The following is a 13,588-nucleotide window of genomic DNA, read 5'->3' on the forward strand; positions in this document are numbered from 1 at the left end:
CAAACCTCCGCCGGGACCAGCTGCACAGTCCATGACTGCAGTGCCCTAGACCACTCGGCTAATCCCTTGCAGCTTTATCAATGATCTTGCAGGCAATATTATTGGTAAAATCAGGCTTTTAGCAGGTGATGCAGTTATCTATAATGAAGTAATATCTGAGAGAAGCTGCATAAATATTCATTCAGATGGTGATAAGATTTCAATGTGGTGCAGATATTGGCAACTTGCTGCTCTAAATGTTCAAAAATGTAAAATTTTGCACTTCACAAAACAAAACAAATGTCGTATCCTATGACTATAATATCAGTGAGTCACTGTTGGAATCAGCCAACTCATACAAATACCTGGGGGTGTAACATGTTTTAGGGATATGAAATAGAATGATCACATAGGTTCAGTCGTGGGTAAAGCAGTGGGTAGACTTCAGTTGGCTGATACAATACTGGGGAAGTGCAATCGGTCTACAAAAGAGATTGCTTACAACTCACTCATTTATGCTCACATAGGGGATCGTGAGGATAAGATTAGAATGATCACTGCATGCACAGAGCCATTCATAGAATCATTCTTCCTGCGTTCCATATGTGACACCCTAATAACTGGTACAATGGGATGTACCCTCTGCCATGCACCTCATGGTGGTTTGGAGAGTACAGATGTAGGTGTAAATCACCATCGCCCAAGTCTTTGCAGAGTGGTCAAATTGTTGGCACCATTTCATTATGGCTGGGCACAACACTGCATTTGGTCTATATAGTGCCAGAATTTCTTGGTGAATCTGTGTGTAATTTAAATATTTTACCCACAAAAATGGTATTGTCTCACATATGTAAACTTCGGAGTACATTTGCAGTCGCTGTGTCATTTCAGTCGCACACTGTGATGAACCTTATCCATACCACAAAAGCACTGTTTTTGCACGAACCCCAGAACATGAATACTCTTCTGACAGTTCAACACTCTTGATTTACAATGATATTATGTGACATGACATGTATAACTTACTTTCTGAAATCCCTATGTGAGTACTTCATTTTATTAGCCATCATTGTATCCTCCCTTTACAGTTTATTTAATCCAGAATGGATCATGTCAAATGACGGGGAATTACAAGCCCTTCTTAATCCTATTTAAAGTGATATGAGTTCTGTAATATATGTTACTTGTAGGTCAAATGACTGTTTATTGTTTCTTAGATAATTTAAGGATTTTCTGTCTCTTGATATTCCAAAGCCCAAAAATTTATTTTTTGTAGCTGTGATGAAAAAGTTAAACTTGTCCTCCATCTGAAGGTTGGTTTGAACAACACAGTGCTTTACTAAAATGGTTCCATTGGCTATATGTTCTTGCCACCTTTTGACCATTGAACTGACAACCTGCCAGATGTGGGAGGGGGGGAGTGTACAGTTTAATGTAATCCGTGAACCATGTGGTATGGTTTCCAAAAATTCATATTTCTACAAAATGCATAACTGTATACCTGTTGCTTGTAACCATTCCTTCAGTCAAGCGAAGGCTATGTTATGGAGCACTTCGTCATTAATTTGGTGTCTGTGATTGTTAAGCAGTTTTCAGATACATTCACCTGGTTCAACCCAATCGTGTAGGAATCAAATGTTTTTGTGATCATGCTGATTGATCTCTTTTGCTGGTGTAGGTAATACTGCAATAAAAGAAAAGTAATTCCTGTTTGATTATATGAAACACCAGCATGGATAAAGATTTGGATGTATTGTCAGCATTTTAGCATTGGATTAATTTATTTGTCTGAAAATATGAAATTGTACCCTGCAATGGAAAGATCTTATGATTGTCATAGTACTTATAACAGTTTTATAATCTGACTTACTCCTGCATCCTGAATGTGGCCCTTTTTCTCATTAACTATAAATTTGTAGGTCTAACTGTGTAAATCTCATCTCTTAACTTAATGCCTCCTTGAAGTAAAAATATCATTTGCAAAGACAGGAAGCTGAGTAAAATTCTACCCCCTTGGACTATTTTGGTTCAGCTGAATGACAGTTTCTTCATGAAGGCTTTGCTTATGTAATAATTTATTACCTCAAGATTGTTTAAAATTTACAGTGTTCACACTGTTGGTTGCAGCTATTGATTGCCATCTACAGATGTGATTGATCTGCTAACAGTATTATTATGATATATAGCAACTCCATTATGCATTCTGAATCCCATGAAGCCTTGTAAAATATGTGTATGAATTACACATCATTTCTTCACACAGTAAAAGAAACTAAAATTTTAAAAAAATGCTATGTTAATTTTTTCATTATTCTAGAAAGTTATATCTTTAATAAACCTCTCTCAGAGTCAGTCTCAAACCTAATGATAGGAAGGTAACAAAACAGTCAAAAAATTGTGTTTTGAAATATTTCACTGCATTATGTGTGCACCAGTGAATTGCATTTACCGTAACATGTCCAGTATTAGTGCTTTCCTTGTTACCTGACGTTGGACAACATCCACAAAATGACATTTAGGACAATATTTGACAAACAGAGCTCCTTGCCATCTGCATTGAGTTGTAAACTTCTGAATATATATTTAAGCCTTCTAACATGTCAATTATAGAAAGGAAAATTTGAATGCTGAAAGGCAAGATACTGAATGGAGAATGTTGCTACAAATTTAGAGATCCATTGCATTTCTAACAGTAATTTAGACTCGTAGTTAATAGAAATGTCAGTAATTAAAGTAACCTGTTATTTTTAATAATATGTTTGGCTTAGTTCTGTTGAGTGGCTAAAAGAGTAAATGTCAGTCTCCAATCCAAAGGACTTGGCTTCATTCCTGTCAGTCTCAGGACTCTTTTTCTGTCATGTATCACATGTCTCACCTCTGGCAGTGATTTTCTTCCCTGTCACTTATCATTTCTTTTGTCTCTGCAATGATTTGATTAATGTGAAAAAAGTAAAGTTCTGCTATAATTCATAGCCCATATTAAATTGTAGGTCTTTCTGTAGCTGACAGGAATGTCAGTTCGAAGGTTGGGTAAAGGCAGGGACATATCTAGTGCAACAGTGCAGTATTCAAACCACCCTTCAATTCAAGGACAGCTTTACCTTACATAAAAATTAATTTAGATTTTTTACTATTGGTCATAAACGTAGCTTAATAAGTCTTTCCATAGCTGAAAAACGTTTTAGTAATTGCCCTTGCTATCTTTGTCAAATACTGTGTGTGATGTGTTTTGATATTCCCATTATCTGGACTCAAACCAGACTATAAGGCTTGTTGTTAGTGTGAAAATATTTGTATTCCAGTCCAATGCTTGTTTCTGGCAACAACCCTTCCTGTAGTGCATATGTTTTGCAATGCTGATGGAGCCATTCTTTGTAGTACTTGCATCCATGGCATTTTCCAACTCTCACAGAGCAGATGACCACCCAAAATCACAAGATTCATTTAATGTGAAGGACTTATGCCTGTTTATTAGATTCAACTCCCTGATCTTGTCAGATTCCCCAATTATGGTATCTCAGAAACTTGTATCTTGAACCATGGTGCTCGTTCTGTCAAACCTTATTTCATGATTCCACTCCTGACAATGCTCATCATTGCTTATGTGCTTGGCTGCATCAAGAAAATGTTCCTCAGACGTCTCCTAATTGCTACACACATACAACTTGTCTCGGTATCACAGTTTTGTTGGGAGTCCAGACTGCAAGCATACCTAATCGTCCACAACACTTAATGAATACATCTAGGCCAATTTTGTGAAATTTAGAATAATCATCATGTGTAGATACTCAAAAGAAGTCTTCTGATAAAATCATTATAAACATTTTTTTTAAAAAACCTCAAATAAAGGAATACCCTTTTCTTCTCCACTTTCTGATTATATGAATAAATGTCTGTTTCTGTGTAATGTGGGAATCCTGCTGCTTTGCAGTAATGAATGTAGTCACTTCTTCTTCTTCTTCTTGCAGTGATATCACACTGTATTCCTCTCCCAACACTGAAGCTCAGCATAGCAGTAAATGTTTAGAACAATTTTGCAGTTCTTTAGTTATGGAAATGAGGAAACCTTAAATCATTTCTTATGTAATTATAGGTATTGTACAACTTCAATTAAAAGGACATGTCCTGATTGTTGAACACTATAGTAAAAAATTGTTAAACAGAATTGCTGGCCAATACTTACCTCAGAGAAGAAATATTAGTATGGTACTACTGATTGACATGTACAGGGTGTAACAAAAAGGTATGGCCAAACTTACAAGAAACATTCTGCACACATAGAGAAAGAAAATATATTATATGGACCTTGGTCTTTAAATGCTTTATTTCCATGTTAGAGCTTAGTTTCTACAAGTCTTCAATACATCAGTCGTGAGAAACATACAGGAAAAGAACATATCAGCACAGTATGAAACACTTTCCTAAATGAAATGTTCAAAATGGGAACTCCGCATCTTAATATACTTCCGTTACACCATACTGGAAACCCTGTCAGTGATGAACACTTGAACAGTTCATGCTATATGCTTGCACAGTCCATGATGAACACTTAACAGATAATGCAATGTGCTTGATGCTAGTGGAGCAATGAGGTTAGTCACATGTCAGTACAAGCAAGGAAGTGAGTCATATTTCAACATTACCTTTGTTTCATTGGAACAACAAACACTGGCAGTGAATCGAAGAATTACAACTTACTGTACATTATAACAAAATGTAACAATATTATGAAAAGGAAAGTTGCCACTCACCATATAGTGAAGATGCTGAAGAGTTAGGCATAACAAAAATATGGTCACAAGGAAAGCTTTTGGCACATAAGGCCTTCATCAGAAGTAGAGGACACACACACACACACACACACACACACACACACACACACACACACACACACACGTGACTGCAGTCTCAGGCAACTGGAGCACACTGCGAGCAGCAGCACCAGTGCATGATGGGAGTGGCAATAGGGATAATAGGGTAAGGGTGGTAGACAGTGCAGTGCCACTGGAGGCATGCAGGGACGAAGTGGAGAGAGGATAGGGCAACTAAGTGCAGTTGGGAGGTTAGACAGAAGGCTGGAGGGGGGGACCGTGGAAAAGAATAAATGTAAACGGACTGGGTGTGATGGTGGAATGAGGGCTGTATAGTGCTGAAATGGGAACAGGGAGGCTGTATGGGTGAGAACAATGACTAATGAAGATTGAGGACAAGAGGCTTACAGGAATGTAGGTTATATTGCAGAAAAAGTTCCCACTTGTACAATTCAGAAAAGCTGATGTTGGCGGGAAGTAACCATATGGCACAGGCTGTGAAGCAGTCATTGAAATGAAGGCTGTCATATTTGGCAGCGTGCTCAGTAACCTGGTGGTCCACTTGGCCACAGTTTGTCAGTGCCCATCCATGCAGACAGACAGCTTATTGTTTATCATGCCCACATAGAATGCAGCTTAGCTTGTAACCAAATGTAACTAAGAGGATGTTTGGAACATTTCATAAAAGAAAGCATTTCATGTAATGCTGGTATGTTCTGATTCTAACTGTTTCCCTTGATTAATGTGATGATGAAAAGGAGTAAGAAATGAGCTCTAACATAGAAATAAAGCGTTTCCAGGCCTTTGTCTACCCTCGTGCATAAGTAGAGACAAAATTTGATTTACCTCAGTGTGAAATTAGTAGATAGTGGTAACTAATGGCATTGGGACAAAATATTAAATTCAGGTTGAGAAAAGCTAAAGACCAAGATAAGGGATTGTTATTAATGGTAAAGTGATGCTATTCTATAGGTGAGAAACTGAAATCTCAGAAGAAAAGTAAATCCTGAAAGCATTGTGTGTATAACAGGAGAGAATGTCACTGTGGAAAGGAAAATGGAAAGCTGAATTATAGGAATGTAAAGTTATGGGCAAAGAATCAGATGGATTTTTTATCAGAAAGTCTCATGAAGAGCTGTTGTGATGGTGAAGAGCATCATCAATTAAATATCAATATTTTCGGATAGTGCACTCAGTATAATGTCACTCAATGCTCTGTCCCTACCACCCGTCCTAAACATCTGAGTGTCCCAGTCTATATCTGGTAAATTGAAATCTCCACCTAAGACTATAATATGCTGAGAAAATTTATGTGAAATGTATTCCAAATTTTCTCTCAGTTGTTCTGCCACTAACGCTGCTGAGTTGGGAGGTCGGTAAAAGGAGCCAATTGTTAACCTAGCTCAGTTGTTGAGTGTAACCTCCACCCATAATAATTCACAGGAACTATCCACTTCTACTTCACTACAGGATAAACTACTACTAACAGCGACAAACACGCCATCAAAGTAACCAAAGTAACACTGACCAAAACTCGATCACTATAACATTTTATGTCACATTTATGAGGTTCCAAACTATTTGTGCTCTGACACAAATACAGAATCATCTAGTAGAAGTTGCACATACTCTTTAGAAGATATGGTAATTTTATGTGACACCTTGTTCCTTAATGATAAAGCAGTAATTGATTTAAATGGTGTTGTGAAATACTTAGCGTTCATCTGCAGGTTTGGGTGGAAAGGGGGGGGGGGGGGGGGGGGTTGGGGGGTTATTAATGTTTACAATGCAAGGTTTGATTAGCAAGTTTTGTATTTACAACCGATGGAAGTATTACCACTTTACCACTCTGACAGTGCAAGTTGAGACAGTATACATCTTGTTGAGGAATGTAAGGAATAAACATTGCAAACAGGCTACAACTATGTGCCAAACTGATATTTATACCAGTCCCTGCCTTTTGCAGTAGTGTTCTTCCAGGTGCATGTTATCCAGACATATTCCACAAACTGATACAAAGCTCCTACTTGTCATATTTTTCCCTTTCCTTCTACACTGGACAGAGTCTCCCACTAGTGCAGCATGATTGACATCCCTAGAATGGATGTGATAGAGGGAACAGAGGTGAAATTTCTTTCATATATGGCAGGGTGTTGCTGTGTTGATTAAGGCTTTGAGCTGGGTCAGCCACTGAACCCAGATGTGTGCCAAAATTCATATTTATAATAGAGGGAAACATTCCACGTAGGAAAAATATATCTTTTTTTCACAGATATAAAATTCATATTTAGTTGTAGATGCAGTGACAATCAGTTTCCTTATTTCTATTGAACTTAATTTTATTCATTGCAGAATCTGTAGAATTTATTTTATGTAGTACCTTTTACATTTTTTAAAAAAAAGGGAAAAGAAAAGAGACGCTGTGCACAATTATATTAGATTTCAGGGGAAAATAGTATGGAAGAATGAGGAAATGATATGGAAACAAAAACAAACAAATAAACAAAAATTTTCCCACTAGATGGCATTGTAAGTGTCATAATGTAAATGGGTTTGGGTACAAATGATAGATGAATTGCAATCTGGAAGCTATGGTGTGAGTTGCACATGAAACTAACCATACTGTCCAATGTGCATGATTGCACGAGTTTGACATTCAACAATTGTGGCACTGTTAGTAATCTACCCACCACTTCAAGATCATACCACACTGGTTTTAAACTGTTCTGAGGCCAAAAACCACATAAAAAGCAACAATGACATTGATTCTTAATTGTTCTGAGGCCAAAAACTACATAAAAGGTAAGAATGAAATTGATTTTTAATTTTCGTGACGCCAAAAACCACGTAAAAGGCAGCAATGAAATAGGTTTCTCATTGTTGTGAGACTGGTGCAAGACATGTTCAATATGCTGTCCACCATTTTCTGCCCACAACTTGAAATCATGAAACAGTATCTTCCACATACAATTGGTGTGTTTCAGGAGTCACATTCATCTTGCATTGTGCATTGTGCAGCTATGTTTGTAATCAGAGCATAGAACACATCATCTTGCAGATAACCCAACAGTCGGAGGTCACACAGATTGATATCAGATGATCTGGATGGCCAGGCTATGGAGAAATGATGGCTGATAATTCCATCATTTCCAAAATGCCTCTGCAGCACTGTTTCCATTGGCAGTGCAGTGTGTAGAAGAGCACCGCCTTGCATAAAAATGACCCCAAGCACAAGTGCATGCTGTTGAAGGGTTGGAATGACATCAGTGTGCAAAAGCTTCTCATAGAGTTCACCAGTGACAGTACAGGTAACCGGGTACACAGGATCCATTTTCTCAAAATATATGATCCTGCAATAAACGATACTGCCAATGCACACCACACAGTTACCTTAGCAGAATGAAGGGGTACTAGTAGATTTGCGGGTGGATTTTCAATTCTCTGTATTCTGCACTTCTGTTTATTGACCTGTCCTTGGAGATGGAAGTGGGCTTTGTCTGTACACAGAGTGTTCCGTGTCCATTCACCATCCACCTTCAGGTGAGCAAAAAATTCTAGAGTAAATGTTTGTCTTGCTGGCAGGTCAGTATGAAGAAACTTCTGAACTTAGGTAATTTTGTATCAGTAGTAATGCAGGACGTTTCATAGAATTTTATGTGCCATGCTCACAGGCATGTCCAAAGTTTGAGCAATTCCCCATGCACTGCATGGGGGCATACCTACACTCAATCCCTCATGCAAAGCTGTAGTGACATTTTCTGCTGATGTCGGATCAATTGGTTTCCTACCTCTGTCATATTTTACTTTAGAAGTGCTTGTCTTTTCAAATTTTGTAATCATTTTACCCAGACTCCTGGCAGACATCAGTCCAACAGCTTTTTCCAGACCCTTGAGTGTCCAGAACTTTGCAGAGCTACTGATCCACAGTCACTGTTCTTGTAAAAGAGTTTTATTAGCAGCATGTGATCCTGTATTGAGACAGTCAGTTTGAGCATCACCAATACAAACTGAGGAACATCCATATACCGCACATCTTTTATTCTGCTGCTTGCAGTGGCTATCCAGTAGAAAAATTGAACATTACTAGTGTTCCTTTTTTTATCCCATAACTTTTTCCATTACAATTTGACATCATTCTGAGCAGTGGATCATTTTTTTTACAGCATTTTGAAACTGGAACTTTAATTATAATCACTCTGCACATCAAAAGCAAAATTCACTGGTGAAAATTATAAAATATAAATTGTTAATATTGGTGACAGATGACAGGCACATATAAAAATGCAAGAAACTGTCCTAACTTTTGGGACTTAATAGTTTTTTTTTTTTTTTTTTTTTTTTTTTAGTTAGTAAAGAGGAATAGGTTGCAGGAGAGGCTGCTCACTTAGACTCCAGGATTTATTGTGAAGATAAAGGAGATAAAGATGAAAGGGAAGTTGTCAGAATGAGTAGGAGTCAAATATTGTGCATTGCTAAGCACTGTGTGATCTTCAGTCCAGAGTATCTGTGCAGATGTTCATCACATAAAAAGAAGGGCAATATGATTAATCATGAATTTGTCTGACTCACAAAAAACTGTCTCAAAATTACTCAAAAACCTGACCTTCTAGATGCAAGAAGAACAATGCCCATAATGCTGTGAGAATCTATTTCAGAATTTCAAAAAGCAGTTTTCTGTGACAAATCAGGAAACATCCTTCAGCTTCCAGCAGGTGCAGAGAAGTATAAACAATCATTAATTGCATAGTCCACCCATCTTGAAGTGAGGAAAAACTGTAATATGTGCCACAATAAGGAGTATTCCTTGCCATTCGGTGTACAGTAATTTATACCATGTAGACACAGATGTAGAATCCATTAAGACTCTAAATGTTACATGGTATATAAAAGAGATTATTTTCAGTGGTCAAATTGTTAAAAAGTTATGCTGAGCTTATCTATTTCCCATCACCTATCAAAAGCTTGTTTCCCTTTTAACAAGCATGACTGATACCATTTAGAATATGTGTTGATGCTTAACATTGTGACTGCATGCATAAAATGAATAATATGCATTAAATGCTGAGAGTTGTGCTAGCACTTTTTCCTTGTATATTGTGATACAGCCCAGATGGCAACGCAAGTGTAACACCATCTCAGAACCCAGCACGCCCAGTCCACAAGTGGCCACTACGTCCAGGGGTCCTAGTGCATGTGAACGGATCGCATAGTTTGAATTTTGGAAGATTGCATCAAACTACACATGACAGTGCTGCTAGCTCTAACACTCCAAATTACAGTCTACCTTACTCAAGTAATACTATGCCGAAAAACTTAGCAGCAAGGAAGGAGCGTACAAAGAAGTGTACGCGCAAACTGAAACAGAGACGTGCAGTTAGTTTAAGTAGCCTACGCCATGATGACACTAACCAACACAGTAGAGCAAACAAAATAAGACAAATGTTTGTGAATGATGGTACAAAATACCATTGTGATACATTACCTGGCATCTTTCATGGAAAATCAGGAGGTAAGTGCTTCTGTCCATCATCACTTCTTTGTTATTTTCAAGCAGAAAAAAAGTGCTTGTCTTATGATTTTTGTTTATTATTATAATAATTTCTAACTTCATTGCACTTTTTGTTGACTAATGAGTAGTTGTACTTACTACTTTTCAGTTACTCTTAGTAACAGCTTGTTTGTAATTTATGATTTTTAAGCTCTTACTATTTTATGCTTGTGTTTTGCATGGTTTGTATTTTATTTTATGCTTATAGTGGTGACTTTCAAGAAGTTAGAAGGCCCAATCAACTACAGTGTATCACGGAAACGAAAAAAACCTGGATCAGGTCAGTAGTTTTAGCAGCTGTAAAACTAGTAGGAAACTGACTGTGCATGACTGAAGACCATAGTCTATGCTACAGAGTATGAAGCATTGAAACTGAATAACTGTTATATCACTGTGTGACAATAAATGATAAACCATTACCAATTCCTATGAAAATTCCTCAGCACTGTGAATGACAGGAATAAATAAAACCTGAAAACAAAACCAAGTAACAACTGTTAAATGACAGTTTTTCTGTTAATCATCATCTCCTGACTCTGTCCCTCACACTTCTTTCTGTCTTCCTCATTACTTTCTTTCCTTCTTTCTGACTATTCTACTGGCCTAAGGGAGCAATGTTGCTAACTCAGGCACCAGCTTGTACTCCCCTGTTCATGAGACCACTGAGCACACTTTATTAGCCTGCTCTTCTTCAAGAAACTACTTTAGTCCAGAAACAGTCATACAGCAAAAAGTCCAAGATGAAATTGAAAACAGAATTACAAGGTAGCAAAAGACCAGCATTATGTGTAGTTTTAACTGTCAGAAACCACGTTGTGGAATCCTAATAGTCAGCTAAAGTACAATTTTAAAGTTAAAAATCAAAACAGTTTTGGTCACATAATAATATTTATTCCAATGGTGGCCAGTTTCGGTCTGTTTGCCGATCATCTTCAGGCTATTAACTAATGGTGGCAGGTAGAGGTGATGAACAGAGCAGGTATCATTTGCTGAAAGAGGAACAATAATTATTCTGTGGAGTATGAAGAACTGAAACTGAATAACTGTTGTATCACCACATGACAGTAAGTTATAAATAGTTATGAACATCTCTTACTAAAATTCTTGAGCGCTGTGAGTGACTGGAAGAAATAAAAACTGAAAACAAAACAAAGCCAAACATGTTAAATTATATGTCTTTCAACAGGCTGTGCCTGAACTGTTCCCCAGCTCTACCTGCCACCATCATAGAATTGCCTGAAGAGAGTCTGCAGATAGACTGATTACCATTTTAATAAACATTTTATGTGATCGAAACTGTTTTAATTTTTAACTTTAAAATTTCACATTGAGATGAGTTATTCCAATCATGTTTACAAAAAGTATAATTATCTAAAAATTTCTTCTTGAAGTATCTACAGCAAAAAAGTTTGGAAACTGCTGACACAACACTATTCAGTCCTTGAAACAAATAATGGACGTTCCAGGTTGCAATACCAACAATGAAGAAAAGGATAGACTGCTACTCACTGTAACAGTGACTCGTTGAGTTGCAGGCAGGCACAAAACACAACACATTCACACAAGCAAGTACACCTCACATACATGACTGCTGCCACCACCAGCTCCAACTGAAATTCCGGTCAGAACTGCTGGTGGTAGCAGTCATGTGTACGTGAGGTTTTAATTGCTTGTGTGAATGTATGTGTGTGTTTCCTTTGTGGAAGAAAGCTTTCACCGAAAGCAATAATGTGTAACAGCCTTTTTATTGTGTCCTGTTGCAACTCAATGAATCATCTTTACAGTGACTAACAATCTATCCAATCGTTAAAACAGTTTCTTCAGTAAAAAGAAAGAAATATATTGTTTCCACTGACTCATACCACATATAAATAGTTTGCTAGTTGTGCTATACAGCTTTTAGATAGATATCATCATTAATGTAGTTCCACTAACAACCGATTATGGATAACCATGTTATCATCCCTAGCTTTCATTACAATCAAGCTCGTGCACACTACAACATGGCCCTTTGGTCATATGTGTGGGATGAAATATAGAGAAGAAATAAAAATTTCACAGAAGCTCTCTTTTCCACTATACATACAATTTCTTGTGTTAAAGTAATGGGAAGTCAAGGTAACAACTCATGTATTGTTGGATTGAGTAGTCAACGGGCACATAAACAATGCAGAAAATGTTGCCAAAGTTGTGGAGATAGTTAATGTAACAAACAATACAGATGCATGGCTATAGTGTTCTGGCTGACTTAAGTTTTGCCAGCTGACTGAGGTGAGCGATTGTGTCAGGTGGAGGGGGTGAGATGACGTGATGAAGGAATGGGGGAAGAGTAACTGCAGTTAGGACATAGATGTAGCAAGGTAATGAACTAGCATTGTGGCACTGGTGTGCTCATCCTGGTATGGGCAGGGTGCATATAGTACATGATGAACTGAAGGAACAAGTGGGGATAGTATGGGAGAAAATTAGGAACATCCTTAACATAATCCATTTCACCTGTCCCAAAGTGGTATTTCACAATTCATCCAATCTGTTTAATGTCTTGGCCCATCATTTTGCCACACATACTCCCAACCTCTTTCCACAAGATTCTGATGCAAGATCTGTCCTTTGCATCCTTGCAGCACATCATATTCCAGTCCAGTCACAGACATATCCTCCCATGTCATAGGCATTGCCACCTTTGGAAATAGTTATGTGATTATTGCATGATCTTGTGTATATGGGAATAATCATGGTCCATTTGTCCACCCAAATGAATTGCTTCTGCCAAATTGTTTCCAAAAGTTCCAAGTGGCAGAATATGCTTCACCTTAATGGCCACTTTAGAACCCCTTACCCAAGGAGGACTGCAGTACCAGAACTGTAGTCAGTTGGCACATTGTAACCATGTATGTGTGCTTTATATTAGCAATGGAAAATGCAGTATGGAGTAACAACAATACGGAGGAGGCATTGCATCAGAGACAACAGACACAATGAAAGGAAAAAGAATTCTAGATATATTCAACTATCAAAGAAAGTCCTTCACCAGACATAGGAAACTCACACACTTTCATACAAAAAAAAAGCAATTTTTGCTGAATTGGGTAGTGGGGGCACAGAAGAGACATGGCGTGGGTAAGGGCAAGAATAACAGGGTAAAGATGAGGGAAGATGCTTGTGCTGCCTTTGGGAGTACGAGGGAAGGGGACAGTGCTTGACTTCAGTGACTGCTTCAGAGCCTGTACCATCTGGATTCTTGCCACCA

At 37.8% G+C, this 13,588-nt stretch overlaps 1 protein-coding gene across 1 annotated transcript in view; it reads left to right on the forward strand.

The window, feature by feature from the left end:
- LOC126484696 (hemicentin-1) overlaps window positions 1–13,588 on the forward strand; it is a 1,211,236-nt gene that overhangs the window by 1,141,831 nt on the left and 55,817 nt on the right. Inside the window, exons 19-20 of the mRNA XM_050108292.1 lie at window positions 9,896–10,299; window positions 10,547–10,618. Of these exons, the coding sequence (XP_049964249.1) occupies window positions 9,896–10,299; window positions 10,547–10,618 (476 nt within the window). The remainder of the gene's footprint in view (window positions 1–9,895; window positions 10,300–10,546; window positions 10,619–13,588) is intronic.

Source organism: Schistocerca serialis, chromosome 6 (genome assembly GCF_023864345.2).
Source record: "Schistocerca serialis cubense isolate TAMUIC-IGC-003099 chromosome 6, iqSchSeri2.2, whole genome shotgun sequence".
In the NCBI taxonomy this organism is placed as follows: Eukaryota; Metazoa; Arthropoda; class Insecta; order Orthoptera; family Acrididae; genus Schistocerca; species Schistocerca serialis.